General features: G+C 40.5%; 1 protein-coding gene across 1 annotated transcript in view; it reads right to left on the bottom strand.

Annotated features, from left to right (window-relative positions):
* Positions 1-19334, bottom strand: part of pkp3b (plakophilin 3b) — a 36965-nt gene extending 17631 nt beyond the window's left edge. The window contains exons 1-2 of the mRNA XM_063881928.1: positions 18980-19334; positions 3121-3209 (exon numbers count right to left, since the gene is read on the bottom strand). Of these exons, the coding sequence (XP_063737998.1) occupies positions 3121-3209; positions 18980-19199 (309 nt within the window). The 5' untranslated portion in view covers positions 19200-19334. The remainder of the gene's footprint in view (positions 1-3120; positions 3210-18979) is intronic.
* Positions 19335-21919: the final 2585 nt, after the last annotated feature.

Raw genomic sequence — 21919 nt, 5'->3', positions numbered from 1 at the left:
AGTGACGTTTACCAAGTTAGAAATTTCAAAAATTAACAATTAATTATTGGTCTTTGGTTACTATCAGTGGATATATTTTAATGTGTAAAAAAAGGACAGCGACCGCAACATTTGTATCCCAAAATAAAGAAATGTTTAATGTGTTGCATGAGTGAAACAATAAATATTGCTGTTAAAGTCAGAACCAGATCCAGACGCAAGGATGCATGTGAAAGCAGGAAGTGTGTTGATGTATTTATTAGCTGCTAAATTAGTTAATAATGGTGGATGGGCACTACAAAAATAGCATATTGTATTGGTGTGCTTTTTGTCAACTATTGCTCACATCTGCATCATGATACTGAGCTAGACATCTTTTTCAAGTCATTCCTGTAAAGATATTTAAGACCTAATTTTCCCTATCAAAATTATAAAAATTTGCTTCAGTTAAGTTATTGTTGCTCTACGATAAATCCTTCTAATGTCCGATGTCTTAAGACACAATAACTGGTAACAATTGAGACTTAAATGTCATTAATGGGACATTTGCATTATTGAGCTGACATATACTGAAGGGCCAGGGTACGCAAAAATTGGGAATGCAGTTAGGGTTTGTTGAAAAAATAAGGGTTAGGGTTAGGATGGGTAACAAAATCTATTAAGATGAAAAAAGGAGAAATATAATATAAACAGATACAATTTAGAATCGATTATTATTATTAATAACAGAAACTTCAACAAAATGGGTGACTTGCTGAGTGCTCTTCTCCACGCTGCAGGAATTTATACCAATGCTGGCCAGTCCATTGTTTAGTGCAGGGGAAATAAAGTGGCCTCTTCAAACACTCCTCAAGGTTTTAGGGGAATGGCACAGTCCAATCATCTACATAGGCAGGTGCCCAATACTGTGGACAATCCCCATAGGAGCAACTTGGGGTGAAGTGTCTTGCCCAGGGACACAGCTGTATGCTGACTGCAGTGGGACTTGAACCAGTGCTCCCCTGATCAGAAGATCAGCGCACTAACTGACTGAGCCACACCCTCCTTCACTTTCCTCAGTACTGCAAACATAGTTGGACAAGAATTAGTAAAGTACAGCCAAGGAGAGAAGAGTTCTCTGAGGAGCGATGCTGGAGGCGACTGAAACTAAGAGGCTCCACATCGAGCCGCTCTTCCTGCCCTCCTTTATTAAAGCATGCTCCTGTAAGCTACAGGAAGCTCGCAGCTGCTTAGCATTGTTAGAGCGACGACTTTAAAGCAACACTCACACGTCCGGTTTATATTGTCCTCCTACCTTCACATTGTTTCGGAATTTGGGCGGCAATGTTGGATAATGAGAACACAGAGAGGAAACCTTTTTCAAACACACTATTGGCTCATTGCCATCCAGTGTGTGTGTGTGTGTGTGTGTGTGTGTGTGTGTGTGTGTGTGTGTGTGTGTGTGTGTGTGTGTGTGTGTGTGTGTGTGTGTGTTAAAGGACTTTTTTGTGTCATGTCCCTACTCCGAGAGAAAATGTTTTAGATCCCTATAATCAAAATAAACATCTAAAGTGTTACAACTTGGTCTTATTGTCATGGTTTAAGCTTGGTTATATGACATCTTGAAACTCACTGAATTATGTAGAAAAACAGAATGAATATATAAATGAATTTAAATCGCTTTATTTGGAGGGAAATCCGAGCACATCCGCCATGTTGCTAGTATGCCTTCAGGAAACCTGCTCTCAGCGTTCAGTCCAGTGTGTCAAGGTTAAATCCAGTCTGTGTGAGCTGTTGGATGACGGTTACAGCAGATGGTGTATCACTTTCCAGTTTTTTGTCAACTTCCTCCCACAACTCATTTGAACTCTCCTGTGGGTGTCATGTTCAGTCAGACTTAGCGATGTGGCGGCTAACATTTCTCAGCAGAGTCATCGCTAACAGTGAGGAGACCGAGTTCATGTGAAGCCAACAACCAAACTCAACTAAACAGCGTTATGTTAGAGACCCTAGCAATATTGCCCAAAGATGTCTTACTGTGGGTGTTTATAAATGCTCAACACATTAGTGTTTATTGGAAATAATCCGCTCAGACACTTTCTCAGACACTACCCACTGTTACAAACACACAATAATAAAGCTGGGGGCCTCATGACCATACTATTTCTGAAATCCTGGCTTCAGACCAGATCTCAATTAGTGATTACTCCCTCAAACCAGAATGCTTGTACTGTCTCTTTTCACTGCAAGGGTTTTCTCACAAGTCAAAACACATTTTTGGCCTGGAGACTACAGTAAAAGGAGCTAAAAGGGTGATCTTGGACCCTATTCTCCCATGTGTTTGTGTCTACGTTTCTAACGGGGACAACCATTTTGATAGAGTACAAAAAGGGTTGAAAAGATAATCAAATTTGGAGATGCCAAATCATGAATGTAGGTTAAATAAAAGAGACTAAATGTGTCTGCCAATATGAAATGTAAAGACCATAAACAATCAAATGTTTTCTTTACTTTTAGCTTCTTCTGCACATTGAGTATTGTTTAACAAAGCCTGACTGAATGAGAAGTGTTGTTCTGTAATCTCGTACCCATCTACATCATATTGATCCGCTCAGCATTCACCAAGACATTAAATAACATCAAGCTGAGCTTGTAATACTCCAAACCAACCAAATCTCACATCAAGTTGTAGTTTCTCCAAATATCACGTTTCCATATTTGTCTTCTGGCAACAGGTCGCACAATAACAAACAGAGGAAAAGTAAAGGAAAAGATTCTCTGCAGGATCCATTGCATAAAATGGTCAGAGACCAATAGAAACCGGACTTTTAGTGGACAAAACTGATTGCGAAATTGCTCATAAAGATTAACTTGCCTCCTGTTTAGCAACTGCATGTTGGAGAGATCCAATTTTATACCAGCTATTAGTCACTAAGTCACAAAACAGAGGAATGAAATACAGAGAAACACAGGTTCCTCACCAGGTTTTATAATTGATTGATTGTATAATTGTGAAGAAACAGCAGTTATTTGTGTTTCCTGTCCTTGACCTGAGCTACACTAAAAGTATCCCAGAGCCGCAGTGTTTCTGAGCTCATGTGTGCTGGACAGCTCTTCAGATGTTTTCTTGCATGCATCATAGTGTAGTTCTGCAGTACTCACAGCCATGACGCGACTGGGTGTGTGTACCATGGATCTGGAACTAAAACCAAGGGTGTGTGAAAAGCTCTTTGCCTCAGGATGTAAGACGCCTAGGAAAAAAAGAGAGGAAAGAAAATAATATTAGTGATTTTCTTCTCGTGATGCAACTGTGTCGAAAGCTGAGCTGCCCTGAAAAATAAGAGCGGATTTTTTATTTTATATATAGAACACAACAAGGGATTAAATAGACAGTCATACAACATGCATCATGTATAAACATACATAAAGTTCATCTAGTTAAACAATGATGACCAAGACTTTAAACAGACAGAAGGCAGGCTGACAAGTATGGTGCACTTTTGTGTGGGGAGAAAGGCATTTTTGTGTGTGTGTGTGTGTGTGTGTGTGTGTGTGTGTGTGTGTGTGTGTGTGTGTGTGTGTGTGAGTGAGTGAGTGAGTGAGTGAGTGTGTGATTGTGTGAGCGGAGCAGACACAGATGTGTCTGTAGAACAAAAGAAAATGTGACATTTTAGGGAAGGTATTCTTCAAGACACAGCATTCTGCCGTCCACGCCCTGCAGTTTATCTACAAAGTGGCTGGAAGCATTTTGATCAGAACCTCTAAGCGGCCTTAAAGCTGGAGAGAACAAAACAACCATATGTTCTGTAACATCTCATCTCTATTCAATATGTCTGGTGTAACTCTGTGAGCAGGCAGTGCCCTCGACAAGCCCACTGCCTGAAACAAAAAGTAACTGATAAACTATTTACAATGTAGATTATTCACACCAGCAATCAAGGTCAAAGCCCCGCAGAAGGAAAAGCCCGAGCCGGAGAGGCAGGAGGGCAGCTGAGGTTCGTTTTTTAAATGATGATAAAAAACAGTTTGTTATATTTTTGTTAAAGATATTTTTCAGGCCACCAGTGCATTCACGAAAGAGACTGAGCTGAAAGGGGAAGACAGAAGGGATGAAACCTGGCAAATGTTCGCAAGTCAAACCCTCATGTATAGTCCTCGGGATAGTCTCCACATTAAAGAAAAACAGTGATTGTGCAGAAGAAGTGCTGTCACAATTTTCACGAGTTATCGTACAATGGACACGACTGTTCATTTTATGTTATCGTACAATATATTAAAAGGAAGTTAAAAAAAGTGTTACGTTACCAACTGATCATACATCACAATATCGCCTAGGAACATAATCACAATCATTTTTATCATCATTACTTTTCTTTACCTCTATTTCAACCGTTTATTTACATGTGCAATTGTCTACATAGAACTGTTCCCAACGTCTTAGCCAACATGAAGAACGATGATTCTTGATTGGTCAACCACTTAGAGATGACCCCCCCCTAGGCCCATCATATACGATGTGTTGGAGCGCTAGCCAATAGAAACATAGAGTAGAATAGAAACACGAGTGTTAAATAGTGATGTCACTATGTTCAGAAATAAACAAAGGACTCCTATGGAGGCTTTCCAGGCGGGGGCCGGGGTGGGGGAGTGTGTGGGAGAAACACAGGGATTTTAGCCTTTACAGACCATTTACAAGCACAAAAATCTATATGCTACACTACAGGAAAGGTAAAACCCAAAAGCACAATATGGCCTCTTTAAGAAGAAATGATGAGACGTATGGACAGAAGGAAGCAGGGAGGAGATGCTGCAGTGGGGGGGGGGGGTGGGGGCTAGCCTACATGCCTGAACACACACATCACCAGGTCAGGGGTGAGGCGAGGTATGCTCATACTCGACCACCGGGACAACACACACACAGCAATCTGGATCTCTTATTACACAGCAACGGAACCAGAGACAACGTTAAAGCCTTTACACTAACCCTCTCTTATCCAGTGTTACAATCCAGAGTTTCCTGTATAAAATGAGCCATTTATAGTAGACTTAATGCAGCAATTTTCAAAGGAATGGTCCAATGTTCTCTGTCATTCATTCGGGGTAATTATTGATCAATGGTTTAAAGTCCATGCTGTCTCTGTTGGTGAAACTAGAAATGAAAAGCATAGAAGAGTATCTACACATCGTTTCTGTCAACAGCAGAGCTCTCTCCACTGACACAGACTATTACGTGAGGTCACGAGGTCACAGGGCGGCAGGGATGTTTATCTATGCTCCCAAAAAGTAGGAGCAGGAGGAGCTGTAAGCTGGCGTTGTCTCCATTTTACCCTAAATACAGTGGGGCAAAAAAGTATTTAGTCAGCCACCAATTGTGCAAGTTCTCCCATTTAAAAAGATGAGAGAGGCCTGTAATTTTTATCATAGGTATACCTCAACTATGAGAGACAGAATGAGAAAAATAAATCCAGGAAATCACATTGTAGGATTTTTAAAGAATTTATTTTCAAATGATTGTGGAAAATAAGTATTTGGTCAATAACAAAAGTTCATCTCAATACTTTGTTATATACCCTTTGTTGGCAATGACAGAGGTCAAACGTTTTCTGTAAGTCTTCACAAGGTTTCCACACACTGTTGCTGGTATTTTGGCCCATTCCTCCATGCAGATCTCCTCTAAAGCAGTGATGTTTCGGGGCTGTCGCTGGGCAACACGGACTTTCAACTCCCTCCAAAGATTTTCTATGGGGTTGAGATCTGGAGACTGGCTAGGCCACTCCAGGACCTTGAAATGCTTCTTACGAAGCCACTCCTTCGTTGCCCTGGCGGTGTGTTTGGGATCATTGTCATGCTGAAAGACCCAGCCACGCTTCATCTTCAGTGCCCTTGCTGATGGAAGGAGGTTTTCACTCAAAATCTCACGATACATGGCCCCATTCATTCTTTCCTTTACACGGATCAGTCGTCCTGGTCCCTTTGCAGAAAAACAGCCCCAAAGCATGATGTTTCCACCCCCATGCTTCACAGTAGGTATGGTGTTCTTTGGATGCAACTCTGCATTCTTTCTCCTCCAAACACGACGAGTTGAGTTTTTACCAAAAAGTTCTATTTTGGTTTCATCTGACCATATGACATTCTCCCAATCCTCTTCTGGATCATCCAAATGCCCTCTAGCAAACTTCAGACGGGCCTGGACATGTACTGGCTTAAGCAGGGGGACATGTCTGGAACTGCAGGATTTAAGTCCCTGGCGGCATAGTGTGTTACTGATGGTAGCCTCTGTTACTTTGGTCCCAGCTCTCTGCAGGTCATTCACTAGGTCCCCCCGTGTGGTTCTGGGATTTTTGCTCACCGTTCTTGTGATCATTTTGACCCCACGGGGTGAGATCTTGCGTGGAGCCCCAGATGGAGGGAGATTAGCAGTGGTCTTGTATGTCTTCCATTTTCTAATAATTGCTCCCACAGTTGATTTCTTCACACCAAGCTGCTTACCTATTGCAGATTCAGTTTTCCCAGCCTGGTGCAGGTCTACAATTTTGTCTCTGGTCTCCTTTGACAGCTCTTTGGTCTTGGCCAGTGGAGTTTGGAGTATGACTGTTTGAGGTTGTGGACAGGTGTCTTTTATACTGATAACGAGTTCAAAAAGGTGCCATTAATACAGGTAAAGAGTGGAGGACAGAGGAGCCTCTTAAAGAAGAAGTTACAGGTCTGTGAGAGCCAGAAATCTTGCTTGTTTGTAGGTGACCAAATACTTATTTTACCGAGGAATTTACCAATTAATTCATTAAAAATCCTACAATGTGATTTCCTGGATTGTTTCCCCCATTCTGTCTCTCATAGTCGAAGTGTGCCTATGATAAAAATTACAGGCCTCCCTCATCTTTTTAAATGGGAGAACTTGCACAATTGGTGGCTGACTAAATACTTTTTTGCCCCACTGTATGCTGAGGGCAGCTCTTCACTGAAGGTCTAGGAGGAGGAGGAGGAGAAGGAGAAGGAGAAGAAATACTTTGAACAACAATTCAAATAACCACACATTACTTTTGGCAGAAAACAAAAAAAACAGAACAGTGAACTGAACAGTTGGGTTAGGGTTTAGGGCAGAGGTGGGACCAAGTCATTGTTTTGCAAGTCACAAGTTAGTCTCAAGTCTTTGCTTTCAAGTCCCGAGTCAAGTCCCGAGTCAAGAAAAGCAAGTCCCGAGTCAAGACAATCAAGTCTCAAGTCAAGTCCCAAGTCCTACCGTTTGAGTTCGAGTCCTTTTAACAACGGAGAAATAATATTTACACAAATCATGTTTGCTTTTAAGATCTGTATATATTTATCAAACCAAGAACATTGTTCAAACACATTTGGAATAAACAAAGGCAAATGTAATTTCCACAGAAAGTGCTGACATTGTATTTCCATTGCTTACTGCACTATAACTGTCTCAAAAGATCCTCTTCACCTAAAAACTTAAATCTAGCCTTTCAAAACCTACCGTATTTTCCGCACTATAGGGCGCACTGTCAATGAATGGTCTATTTTCGAAATGTTTTCATATATAAGGCGCACCAGACTATAAGGCGCATTAAGCGAAATGTTGTTACCTCCAGCGTTGTTATGCTCTATACCGTAGTGAAGAGCAGCTGGGTATGTGACACTCTCTGAGGAAAGAGGAGGGGGAAACAGCGGAGCTGGAGTAAGCCTTTTTTATTGTCTTCGAACACCCGACAACGCAGCCAACCTGGCAACAAGTTCACTTTCCCAAAACTACTTCTTCCGCACACACACGCCCACCCCGCATGTCGCTCTCCTACACACTCCTTTTCTACATGCCGTAAAACGGATACATATTATATAATTATTAATTATATAATAGAAACAAAACAGTCAGATAAGTCAGTAATAAGTTCAGTTATAACACGTCAAATACAATAACATTAGCGTATTCACAATAACTCTCAAATTCTTCATCTTCAGTGTCCGAGTTGAACAGTTGGGCGATTACGGCATCCAGCATGCCCGGATCCCTTTCGTCATTATCCGAGTCAGTGTCGTTGCTGCTACCTGGCAGTTCAGTGATGATTCCGGCCTTCGTGAAAGCTCGGACCACAGTTGAGACTGATACATTAGCCCAGGCATCCACGAACCATTGGCAGATAGTGGTGTAAGTCGCCCGGCGCTGTCTCCCTGTCTTGGTGAATGTGTGTTCGCCTTCTGTCATCCACTGCTCCCACGCAGCTCGCAGTTTAACTTTGAATGCCCTGTTTACACCAATATCTAGCGGCTGGAGTACTTTAGTTAATCCACCCGGAATGATGGCACACTCCGAATTAGTTTGCTTCACTTGTTTTTTGACAGCATCGGTGAGATGGGCGCGCATGGAGTCGCAGATCAATAGGGACGGAGATTTGTGGAAAAAGCCATCCGGTCTCTTGACGTAAATTTCTCAGCCACTCCCTCATCTTTTCCTCGTCCATCCAGCCCTTCGGGTTAACTTTGATAATGACACCGGCTGGGAAATTTTCTTTTGGCAAAGTCTTCCTCTTGAAAATGACCATGGGTGGAAGTTTCTGGCCATTAGCCTGGCAACCGAGAACTACAGTGAAGGATGACTTCTCGTTCCCTGTCGTACGTATAGACACCGTTCTGGTGCCTGTTTTCTCCACAGTGCGGTTCACGGGGATATCAAAGGTGAGGGGAACCTCCTCCATGTTAGTGATGTGCTCTGGCCGGATCTTCTTTTCAGTGATCTTCTTTTTGCAGTATGCGCGGAAAGCGGCCAGCTTTTCTTCGTAATCTTTTGGCAGTTGCTGCGAGACGGTAGTTCGTGTGTGGATGGAGAGATGACGTCTTTTCATAAAACAAAAGCACCAAGAAGGACCGCCTCTAAAGTCATTGATATTCATGTCCCGTGCTAACGCTGTTGCCTTCATTCGAATAGAGACTGTAGAGACGCTTCTACCTGCTGCTCTCTGTTCAATAATCCACTGTTCAATGTTGTCCTCTAACTGCGGCCATCTCGCATTGTTTCCTCGGAAACTCTGTGTGGTCTTCTTTAGTTGCCGCAGGTCATCTTCTTGCTTCCTCCACTTCCGTATCATTGATTCATTAATGTTGAATTCTCTCCCAGCTGCTCTATTCCCATGTTCTACTGCGTGACTGATAGCCTTGAGTTTGAAGTCCGCGTCGTAAGCGTGTCTCTTGACCGGTGCCATTTGGTGCAACTCCGCGACGCTCCTGACTACGGTAGCCGTAATGCTGCAAGGGGTGCGGCTTTGTAGTTTACCAAAGTCGTACTAAAACATTTAGACAGAGCGCCGTGAGCACTGTGTACCACACAAAATCACTTCGAGGTCAGTAAGCACAACCAGAATTACCGTAATCCATATATAAGGTGCACTGGATTATAAGACGCACTGTTGTTTTTTGAGAAAATGTAAGGCTTTTAAGTGCGCCTTATAGTCCGGAAAACACGGTAAGTGTAACCTTAACCTTTTCAAACATCTCACCACTTTATACAAGATATCCTCACTCCCAAAAAAGTGTGTGTGTGTGTGTGTGTGTGTGTGTGTGTGTGTGTGTGTGTCTGGAAGGAGACTAGATGTGAAGTGTCATGAACATGACAATGAACAGAGTTGTGCTTTTCTATGTCAGCTTCTCAAGGTGATGATTGAGGGAAAAGACGGATGGAACAACTGCACTGGTTGTGACGACCTTCTCTCCCTGTGTCAAATCAGTTGCTTCTCCAAACGGCTTCAAGATGTCCACCAACTCCTTCAACAGATTCCACTCTCGTGGTGTGAATGACAACTCCTTATACCCAGCCTTTGTAGAATGGCACAGAGCTTTAGATGATCACACTGGAGAACTGCCTTTACTTGCCTCAGTGTTGAGTTCCATCTTGTGTTGACTGCAGCAGGGATGCCTTTCTGTTCCCCAAATTCACTATCAAACACATCTTTGAATGTTGTGCTTGTGTGCAGCAATGAGCTAAGTTTTGATAGCTTGGAAAGAGAAGGACATGCCACTTTTGTTTCTTTCAAACCGTCTCCCACCACCAGCTGAAGAGTATGCACAAAACACTGCAGGCGCTGTTTCTTTGCCATAGCAGCATCTACCGTTTGCTGTTCTTCCAGAGTTAAGTCACACCAGAGACCAGGGTCATCAAGATGACCTCCGTCATCATCCTCTTGTTCACTGGGGAAGCACACAGTGAATGCCTTTGGCATGTTAGCAGCATTGTTACTAATAATGTAGTCCAATCTATCTTTGATGTTGTATTCATCGCATATTGACTCAAACTGGTCACAGATTTGTTCAGCTGTGAGCCTTTGAAGCGATTGCAGGCCAAGAGATTTGTATTTAGCTGTATCCTCTCTTTAGCTGTCTCTTTCTCAATCCAGTGGACAGTGACACCAAGAAATCCTCATCTTTCGGTCAGACCAAATGTCCACAGTGACTGAAACATGCTCAGTGTTGCTCAATTGAGTTTGTAATCTTGAACGTCTCTCCCCAGCGAGGCTCTGATGTCAACGTTCTGCCACACACTGGGCTGTACTTACTGTCAATTACTTTCAGAAAGTGCCGAAAACTCTTGTGTTCCACAATACACAGGGGAAGGTTGCAATCAATAATCAAGTCGGACAGTATTGCATTGGTGATAACCTTCTGCTGTGGATGACTCATGCTGTAATGCGCTACACGACTGTCCAAGAATTGTGAGATTGAAGGCTGTTTGGGTTCATCTATGATGCTTCTACTCATCTGGTATTCTTCAAATCTGTAACAGGTAAGCATATAAAACAGATGTCAGAAAGTCTCTTATAGCCACACATGAATTGCATTTGAAACTATCTCCTCATATATCAATGCTAACACTGTGTTAATATTTATTTTTGTATTATTATGAATTGTATTGTATACTGTAAGATTGTGTTTGTTTTAACATTACATTGATAAAATACATTTCCATTTTCAGTGCACACTTACTATATTAATTTATATTTGTCCTGCTTTACCTTGCCATCAAGCAGCCCTTTCCGACAGGAAACTGAAGTATGCTTGTTAATTCACTCTCTCCAGCACACCTGATTCCGTTGGCAAAAACAGCAATTTTACCTGCATCACACAGAAATTGCTGGTCTACTGCTGGCTCAATGATTACGTGTAATTGTGCTATTCTATGTCTTCGTTGACAGTTCAGCTTTGTTGTGATTGACTCAAATGGTACACATACTTATAATATAAAGTACATTAAACTGACCTTGATTTGATTAGGCTTGCTTTAGTTTTGCTGCTGGCAGCAGTCTACTGTGTATGATCCACTGACTAGCTGCTAAGTACATACAATCTCACTTCAAAAAATCCTAAACTATCCTTTTACAATATGAGGATGGATAAGTTCACTATTTTGCACTTTGAGCCCCATTTCTAGTTTGTCTAGGATGAAATAGTGTGTTTGACACCGACATGTTAACCATTGGTCTCCCATGCTTCATGTACGGGCATTCATAAAGCGGTCCTTAAATCAACCTTAAACGTTCGTTTTCAAAGATGTGCAACTCACCGAGTGGTCACTGGTTAGTGGTGATGCTCCAAAACCAGTGTCTTAGCGAAATACAGTTTCTGTCGTGTTTAATTTGCCATTTTTTATTCCAAATATCAAGCGGAAGTTAAAAGCCTACTCAGTGAGGTATCTGAAAACATAGCTAGTTCCACAATAGCAAATAACACGGATGGAAACCAAATATTTCGCCGATATATTTTTTAAAACAACTACGAACACCATTACCACTCGGTGAGTTGCTCATCTTTGAAAACGAATGTTTAGGTTGTTTTAAGGACAATGTTATGAATGCCTGTAGCCAACCATTCTGAAGCAGGGGGTGATTCCAAATTAGCCAAAAGCTGGAGACTGGACCAATCGTCAACATTTCTATTTCATCCAAGACGACCCAGAAAGGGGCTCAAAGTGCAGAATAGTGAACTCGTCCATTAATGAACCCACAGGAGATACCGTTTAGCGTGTTCCTAAGCCAAGGTGACGTTTACAGTCTCATTGATATGTAGCTAGCTAGCAATTAGCCGATGAGCTAGTGTTGGCTTTCATTCAAAACTTACCGTTCTTTGTGCAACTTCAAATGTCCAACGAAGTAGGAAGTTGTCTCGTCTCCGTCTGTTACCTTCGTCCCGCATGTTTTACAGACTGCAGTTCTTTTTTTGTTGACCACCTCAACGTTTTTAAATCCAAACGAAACTACCCGTGGTATCATTGTTGGCTACTTGGCGCCTTATGGTTTGTTCCGCCTCGTTGGTTGTCCAGTACTTTGATTGGTTGGATGCTGTCCGATCAAAACAACGTGGATGTAATTTGATTGGATGTCGTGCCACACACACACACACACACACACACACACACACACACACACACACACACACACACACACACACACACACACACACACACACACACACACACACACACACACACACAGATGCACGTGCAAAGAGAGATAGCGCAGTCCATGTCAACATACTTTTTAAACTTAAGGCTTGGGGAAAGTAGCAAGTCTTTCCGAGTCAAAAGGGGCAAGTCCAAGTCCAAATGCGAGTCACTTGTTAAAGTCCAAGTCAAAGTGCAAGTCTTTTTAGATTTTGTCAAGTCCAGTGTAAAGTCATCAAATTCATGACTCGAGTCTGACTCGAGTCCAAGTCATGTGACTCCAGTCCACAACTCAGGTTTAGGGTCAGTAAAAAAAAGTCCAACGGTAAGTCATACGGCAGGCCTTTGGGGGACATAAGGATTAACAGTCCAGCTTGTCATTCTATTTAAAATGAAAATTATTATTTGGTAGGAATTCAAGTTGAACCATTTTACCCCAGGCCATGTCAACTGTGTGCCATTTCAATCATGGTAGTATATATGTTGTTTCTGGTTGTTAATACATTAATGTTGCTAGTAAACTGGAAATATTAGAAGGCTCTTCTAACTTTTAGAAGGGCATAAATGCATTATTTCAGATATCTAAATATTATATATACAGCCACAGAAAAAAGACCACTTCAGTATTATCACTTTCTCTTGTTTTATTATTTTTATAGGTACGTCTTTTGAGTTAAATGTTTTTTATTTTATTTTATTCTTTAAACTACTGAAGATTTGCCTCTGTGTTGGAATTCAACACACACTGGAATGGCTGCCATACATGTAGAGGTAAAGATTTAAGAAAAATTGGAGTGGTCTCTTCATTTTTTCCGCGGCTGTATATTAATATATATTATTATTATTATTTTTGTTTAATATTATGCCCCGTCGAACAGTGTAATATCTTTTTCTCTCTATCTTCACTTTTGCTGTAACAATTTAAATTTCCCGTCTGTGGGACGAATAAAGGTATTCTGAGTCTAATAATTTCTATGTTTTTCTAGTATAATTTACAGCACATTTCTTTACCATTTTGTTGTTAAAAGACAATACAAAGTTGCAAATATGAGTTCCATAACAACATAAGTGTAACATCGATTTGTTCTGACTAATTTTATAACCATACAATATAAGATCAAAGGTATTTTTACTAATCCCTTCGTATTCTACAGCTGTCTTTTACTTTTCTTCTTCTACTGTTGATATTTTTACTGATTATTTTCACTTCGATAACAATCAACCCAACTTGCTGATATTGGTCAAAAAACACTTATCTAATTATACTTACTTGGAGATAAGCAATCCCTTTCCTCAGGGTTTAGAGCCCCAAGCCTTTAGAGAAAGGTGAGCTAATGCTAACTGCTAAAAAAAGATGTTGGTCTACCAGCCATCGCATGTTATAGTCTCCAAAAAGCAGCCTTGATGGGAACGAGGTAAGGGTGCAAGTCCTTTCACACTTTGCATTTAAAAAGCCCAACTATTAAGTTTGCAGGGATTACGGATGTATTATTTACAAGCCCATCAGAGCAGCTAAACTTTCTCTGGACTGAGGGCCGACTGGAGCAACAGTGACGCTTGGAAAACATCCAGATCAGATCATGGTATCTGGCATTGTTTCCATTTTACCCTAATGTCTGAGGGCAGCTTTTCACTGAAGGTCTATCAATCACATATCCATCGTCTCAACTTACAAATAGTGAAAGATACAGAACACATAGTCCAAAGATTAGCAGTAGGCTAATAAATACTGTGTCTGAAGAAAAACACTCTTGCATGCCATGAGAAATCCAGAATATGGGAGTGTTATCTGGAGTTTAGTTTTAATCAACTCCTCAAGTTTTATGACTATAATTGAATCCAGATGATAGTGTTTTCTGCTTCTGCAAAACAAGAAGCCTCTCAGTGATTTATGTATTTGTTGCGTATGGAATGTGTGCAGCTCCCAATGAGCCATTATTGGGTCGTGGTACCCAACCCAGCCTTTCTCAATATTACGTTTTCACAATCTAACATTGTCGCCAACTCATTTTCTGATAAATATCCAGTTCTTGGTCTCCAAAATAAGTACTAAATCCTCAGATAGGTCTTAAAACTCTCTCCAAACATGATTCATTCCCCAAAATGCAAACTTCTATTGACAGTCATTGGGGTTAAAAGGTCTTGAAGGTTTGCCTGTTTAGATAATATGACCTTCTTTTGGTTCAGATTTGCAGTTGGGAACTTTTGAGGCTGCTAGCTTTATAATTAGTGTGCACACAAGAGAGCGGTTTAAACCTTATCATCTAACTGAGGTCAGAAAGTTCAAGCAACATTTAGAAATTTTTGGAAACATACGTTGTCACTTTCTTACCCTGGCTGTTGAAGAACATCGAGATGGTTCATCTTCTGGTGTACATGGAAGTGCAGTCATTTGCACAAGAACATGTGTAGGGCCCAGAGGTAAGGTCTCTGGGTTTTTTATTTATTATATGCTCTTTTATTTCACTTATGATTTTTGGGCCTACACTCAGCTTGGGGGGGAGTTGGTACTGGTTTCAGCTGATCATTTGTGGTTATGCACGGACAGAGAGTCAGTGAGTCGGGAAGCAGAATATGTTGTTACCGCAACTTTTGAGTGCATTTTCTATCAACATTTTTAACCCATTCAATTACAACTCCTACTAATCACAATCTCAGTTCCACTGATGCTACTGGATTGTATTATTTGCCTGTGTTTGTAATACGATCAAACGCAAAGAGTGGAGCAGTTTGAGCACCCACGTTCATCCCCTCGCGATTTATTCTGGACTGCCTATAGCCACGATCATATGGTCAACAGTTGTACATGTGTTGTCAGGTTCAGGGGGGATATTTTGATTTGGCATTGGTACGAGGAGCCAATTTCATGTCAATCCGACACATATTGAAATGTCTTGATCTGGACATACAACAGAAAGTTTGAAAGTGGATAGAGAGTTTGACCTTGGCCTTGGTATTTAGGACGGTTACATTCCGTAGTCCTTCCCTGCTTATCACACTCAACCGAAAATGTAACAGTTTCTTTTCACAATAGCTGTTGATAAGGATTTTTTTCAATAATCTTGGAAAACTTGGTTATGGGAGCGAGAAAAACCAAGGTTTAAGACTTTGAGGCTTTGATGGTATATCTAGCATAGGTCTCAGGTCAATACAATCTACAAATCTAAAGCCACATATGCTATAACAGAGAAGAAAAGCACAAGTGTCCAACTGTCAAATGCCGTCAAATCCAAGTGCAACAATGTTAAGGTCCCAATGAAACAATCAGACAATGACAGCAGGCCTGACCCCATTAGCCGAAGTCCAGAGCAGTCTAAAATAGCCTCTGATAAGGTGCTGTGAAAAGCACATAGGAAAGGAATGTTGCACACACAAGGTGGTCAACGAGCTCAGCAGGGTGTTGAACCACACATCAGCTAACTTGCATCTCACAGGATTTTTTTCTTACATTCCAATTTGTTTAACTGGAGTTGACAACTGTGTGCAGTCATTTCCGTCTAAGTTTGCAATATGTTGCTCCGGGCTCCCTCCCCTTCTGTTTCCTTTGTCATTCTCATTTTGGGTGGACTGCATCCAGGCTATGTTGAATTTAGACCACCATGTGGGAACTTACCCAATTTTGCTCAACTTCCTCAGCTCATTCAGTTCCATAACACTAAACATCTGATCTATTAGTAGTAAGATCCAATAACTACTGCCTGTCAAAAGTGAAGTAAAACACATGCCAAATTGAAACATATTTTGCATGGTTTTGAAATAGTCAGCAAAAATGTAATGAGTTATGGTTTTGTTTTTAAATTTCAAATTTCAAACTCATATTGTCCTTAAACACCAAGATAAAACATCTGTAGGCTGTTTGGGGCAAGAAAACAGTACCAAGTGACTTACAAATGAATATAATTCTGGATTATTGCATGACATAAAGCTTAGTTGCTGCTAATGGTTCTACAAATGAAGGTCAGTGGCTGGATAGAAGTGTTTTAAATGGATAAAGCATATTTTGTAATGAAGAGTTTCAGTGTTTCCTTGGGATCAGAGTTAGGGTTGGTATGTCACTTCACTGATGAAAGAAGATCACACAGCAGCTTACATGCAGCTTTCAGACAATATCCTGACTGTTATCAGACAGGGGAGGGAGTAGCTGGCGTACGAGGAGAAGGGGGTCTCTCCTTCCTTTATGGATTTTCCCTTTGGAAAGACAAATGCGAGGTCACGATCCGGCCTGCAATAAGACTGATGTAGATAATCTGGACTTTTCACACTCACTAGTGGCCACTATAAAAAACCTTCACACTTTCTTAAAAAATTGAAAAATAGTTATTGTTTAACATGTTATATACCTCAAAGCCATTCTTACAGGAACCTGTGATGTCATAATTAAAGTTTCCATAGGGAGGAAAACAACAGGAAATGACCAGGATGTCACACTCATAGTGTGGCGCTTATTGTGCACAAATCTGTGTAGTAGGTGAACAATACAATAGGAAAAACTGTTCTGACCTCCTAAATATACACACAAATATATCACTTTTGATCAATTTAAGTCAAGTAACAGCGAGAGAAAGATTTTCAAAAGACACAAACTAAAGTGGAATTTTTATTGTAGCATAGTACTTGACTATATGAACCATAATATAATAACGGAAAGTTCATTAGAGACACTTTGGTCCATGACATTCACTTTGTATGCCACTATTTTTTGCAGGTGTGCCCTATGAAACAAATAGTTACTTTTAAATTGCTTTAACATGTCCAATTAGGTGTTCATCTTAGAAAAGAAGAAAAAGAATAGTCCAAAGCATCACTTTTCCCATAGTGCAACTGCTCATTGGATCTCTTCTGTAATACTGAGGTGACGGCTGATGACATCATCAGGATTGTTTTTCAAACTTTGGAAATCTGAGGGATAAGAGACCTTTCGGAATAACAATGGAGTGTTACTGACTTATTGATTTTTTCTAACTTCTTTCCATTTCAGTGGCTTATCTTTAAATTAAGAACTGTTTTAGAATAACATTTACCAGGAACACACCCAAGAGAAAACCCAGAACCTTCTACCTTTAGAGCAAAAGACACTCACAAGCCCCGACCCTGTTCAAATACAGGGAAACAATATACAGGGAAACGGTCACCACTACTGTTTTCAGAAAAGAAAAAAATGGCCTACAAAAAACCCCTACACACTTTCCTGCACACCCCCCTACACACCCCCTGCACAACACCCTACCGCTGCATGAGTTTAATGTCTAAGGAGCTGTTTGGTAAATGAATTGCAAACTTACAAGCAGACCCTAAAGCAAACATATTAACATGTGTTTCATGTCCCTATGAACTTAATGAGGGGAGTAATTACACCATAAATAGGGTTATGTAATGAAGATTGAAATACATTTATGATAATAAAACATGTACAACACTGTAAACCCATTATTGAGCACAACAGACACTTTGAGTATTGGAATATAATGTAACAAAAAACAGAGTTACAGAATATAAAACAATCCCATCAAGCAAGAAATATTGTATCAACTTGTGTCAGCCCCTTAAATGTTAAGATAATTCGGGACTTTATTGCGTTTGGTTACACATTTTATATTATATTAAATGACTAGTCTGCACCCTGGTTTTCATGTCATTTAAAAGCTGCACTAAACAATATTTGTATAAGGAGAACACATCATTTTAGAATGTATAATGTCCAAGTGGTCACTCACAGTGAAAAACCCACCAAGAATGATCTCCCAAATCTGCAGTTAGCCTTTAGTTACACAGTTTTCTCTTTATTGCTTTGGTTCTACACTATGCCAACCTTCTTTTCTTCCTCTGTTTTCAGCACAAAAGCTCTGATCAACCCACTGCCTGCCAATCAACACATTATTTGCAACAAGCTGGGGAACAAAATAGAGTTGGTAAGGACCAAACCAGAGCCAAAAGGAGACTAAATATTCAACTTAGTTAATATGCAACTATATGACTATTCGTCAACTGATCGATTAATCAAGTGATAGAAGAAAAATCTGCAACTATTGAGATTAATTGTAAAAGTACATGTGTATGCAAACATGTCAGTAAATGCTTTAATAAGCCTACCAAATACTGAAAGTAGTTTTCCTCCTTCGTATGGACATTTTGGATAGTTCTGTGAAATTGTGTCGCCCAAACGATAACTTGATTAATTGAACATAATTGGCAGTATGATCATTAAGAAAAATATGTATTAGTTAGTTAGTTAGTTGAAGCCCTAGTTTGCTAGCACTTCACCAAAACAACTTTTAAAGGATGATACGTGACAGGGTTAGGGTTAGGGCATGGTAAAATTAAAAAGTATCAATGCAACTTTTGCCTTAATTCCAGTAGTGAAACCTGTCACGTCCCCAACATTCACGACTATTCACAAACCTAAGGTTGGTCTGTCGGTGTGATCACTTCACATCAAACATAATGACTCGTGCCTCTTAATTCGTTATCTACTGCCAAGCCTGTCCATGTCCTTGCCTAATATGTATAGAATGTTCTGGCAGCAGCAGCAGCTTCCCCCTGCAGTTTACTGACTGATAAACAGCAGCTGGGTTCATTCAAAGCAAACGTTTTTACCGTGATGCGTTCCACCTGCTGATCCGATCAGCGAGTCGTCCAACCCGGGCAGGGAGGAGGATTTCTTCTCCGCCAGCCTCATCCGGACCTGCTCCCGGACCCGGCGGGCTCGAGCCATCGAGTCCGGGGGGGGGCCGTCCGAAGGAAGCACATAAGCGGTGCAGGAGGAGTTGGGCTGCATAGCGGACATGAAACAGCTCTCAGCCATCAGGACACTCATCCTCACAGCGGGAGAAAACACCTCTACCCAGACAAAGAGATGACTCCTCCGGTGAGTGGCTCTGAGTGTTCGCTGTCGAATGGAGATCAGCAGCCCCCTGTCTGTGGGTGGGACCTGGCTGCTAGGGGAGAGGCAAACAAACCCACCCAGTTATTGTCAAGACAACCTGCTCCTAAAAATGAAAGAAAAGCGTTTTCAGGGAAACGAAGGACCGCCCAGATGATGTTTCCAATTAACATTTTTGCAACTTGAGAAATTTCTATTAATTCCAACAATGTGTTTATAGTGAACTGGCTTATGTTTGCTTCAAATATTTGTCTGCAGCTTTTAAGTGTTTCAGAGTGTTGGTGGTCAATGCCACAACATAGGACTGAATCAATATGAATATGTTTGAAATAATGGAACAAATGTTGTTGTTTCATGTGTTTTAAAATAAGTGTGTGTCCAGCTAAAAGATTATTGTCTTTTTTTAATAGCTTTTTTTATTTTAACCTCATTCATGGTAAAAGATGGGAAAGATTTTGTCTTTATTTTGTATTCAAAGATTAGGTCAGAATGGTTAGCATAACGTTGAAATGTTGGACAGGATGGTAACGAATGGCTGAAATGGTAAGAATAAGACAGAACTACGAAAATAAAGTTGTATAAAGTTGAGTAAATGCACTATGCCAGATGTTTCAGTAGTAATAATCAAAATTATCACGAAACTTCATAATTGATGGACGTGGGTGGAACCGGTGCTGGTGTCCCATGTGGAACCAACTAGGTGTTGTCATTTTGAATCTTTGTATTCTCAGCGTTAAACTGCCTTCACATGATACCTGATTTGCCCTTTGCTCATGCCAGGTTGGGCGCTTGGCCTTGAGGTGAAAAGTTCAGAGAAAATCAGGTGGAAAGTTGAAGTAATTTGATATTTGAGCACTGGTGGGCTACACAGAGGGCGGCTCTTTCAAAAGAGAAACAACCCCAAAGTCAGCAAAATGCCGTTTTACCTCGGGTCATGTACAGTATAGCTTAAAGCTAAGAACACAAACTACAATGCTACATTTTCCTCGTCCACAATTTCGCAAAGGTCTGCAAGATATCAATTTCCTGATCAGAAGGTGTGTGTGAAGGCATTCTGCAGACGACCACCTACCACCATTCTCTTGTGGGGGCGCAACAATTTACTGTCAATGAGTACAGAATGGCTTCTGTAGCTCACCATTAAACGCGGTTTGGAAGATTTTAAGTTTTACTTCACACAATTTTACAAACAAAACCACAATTATTTCTCAAGGCAAGTACATTTCTGGATATTGACTGAATAAACTTCTGTTTGTGTGCATAATGTGAAGTTTCATTCAGTTTTTAAACGTTTTGTGTGGTTTTGAAGTTTCATTTTCACTGTTGCTCAGTTATGAGTGCAGTATTCTACATATTAGATTTTTAGCGATAACGCCCATTTGATCAGCTGATAACTTTCAGAATGGGTGTTCAAACTGAATTCCATACCACTTAAGTCCGTTGAAAACTTCAATGATTAAAGATTCAGTACATATCTGTCATCAAAAATTAGTCAACCTAGATTTCCTAAAACTAAATGATGACTTTAGCAGAAGGTTAGGGTGGAGTCAGGGTCAGCTTTAGTGACATTTCAGAGTAACAACTACAGCATGATATCACTCCAAAGTCCCCCTAAAGGTCCCTGAGATGAAACACAAAGAGAATACAGGCTCATGAGAAGCAGACATCCTTGAATACATCAACACTACTGCTGACGTTTAGAGGTTATTCCCCTCTGGCTCACGACTCATTTCTCGTCCAAATCACAATAAATGATGATAGAATTGTGAAATAAGCACCATTTCTTGTCGATGGGGAGGTTGCTTAAGGACCCAGGAATGTGGAAATAACCTCATCAGCTAAAGCTAACATGAGAAATCTTGGGGGAGGACTGAGACCTGACTCTGAGGAGGAGCAGGGGGCCGAGGCTCGGGGAGGGATTCCTGTCCCAGAAACAGTCCTGATCGTACTGAGGCGCTAACACGTTCACACAGACATACGGAAAACTCTGACTCTCAGTTTGGGTGTGGAAGTAATGAGGAGTGTGTGGTATTTTTCTAGTAAAAGCACCCACACACACACACTCACTGTACACATGGAGGTCATGACCTCTTACTTTTGCTTGCATAATCCCATGAATGTGTGCTAGTTCACGTAATTTTTTTCTCATTGAGTTGACAAAAAGCTACACAGAATGTGAAGTTAATTCATTCCAGATGAATTTCCCTTAATGGATTATTTTATTTACTTTCGGGTTAATTACAGGCTGTTTAGTCAGTATTTTAGTCATCTGAACCACACTAATTACAGCTTTAAAATATGACAGGCTTCTATGATGTTTACTTTTTGTGTGACCACACAAAGTATTTCAGAACAAAAACTTTTAAACATTAATCAAATGATTTTTAGTGTTTCAATATTGTTCTTTGTTCGCTTCTGTGGAATTGTGTGCCTGAAATAAAATTTCAAAAAATGTATAATACAAATAAATAAAAAGGTAATTTCACATGTCACATGATTTACATCAAAATTCATTAAAAAAAAAATATATATATATTTTAAAAATACACCATTGCTAGTATATTTAGTTAAAACCTAGCTATCTAGGTTTTAACTAAATATTTCCAATGAATGTCAATGAAATTGAACGGGAAATTGATATTGAAAATTGTGCT

The sequence above is a fragment of the Eleginops maclovinus genome, chromosome 4, assembly GCF_036324505.1.
Source record: "Eleginops maclovinus isolate JMC-PN-2008 ecotype Puerto Natales chromosome 4, JC_Emac_rtc_rv5, whole genome shotgun sequence".
NCBI lineage: Eukaryota > Metazoa > Chordata > Actinopteri > Perciformes > Eleginopidae > Eleginops > Eleginops maclovinus.
The sequence above is the reverse complement of the archived record's forward strand: the minus strand, read 5'-3'. Positions and strand labels throughout refer to the sequence as shown.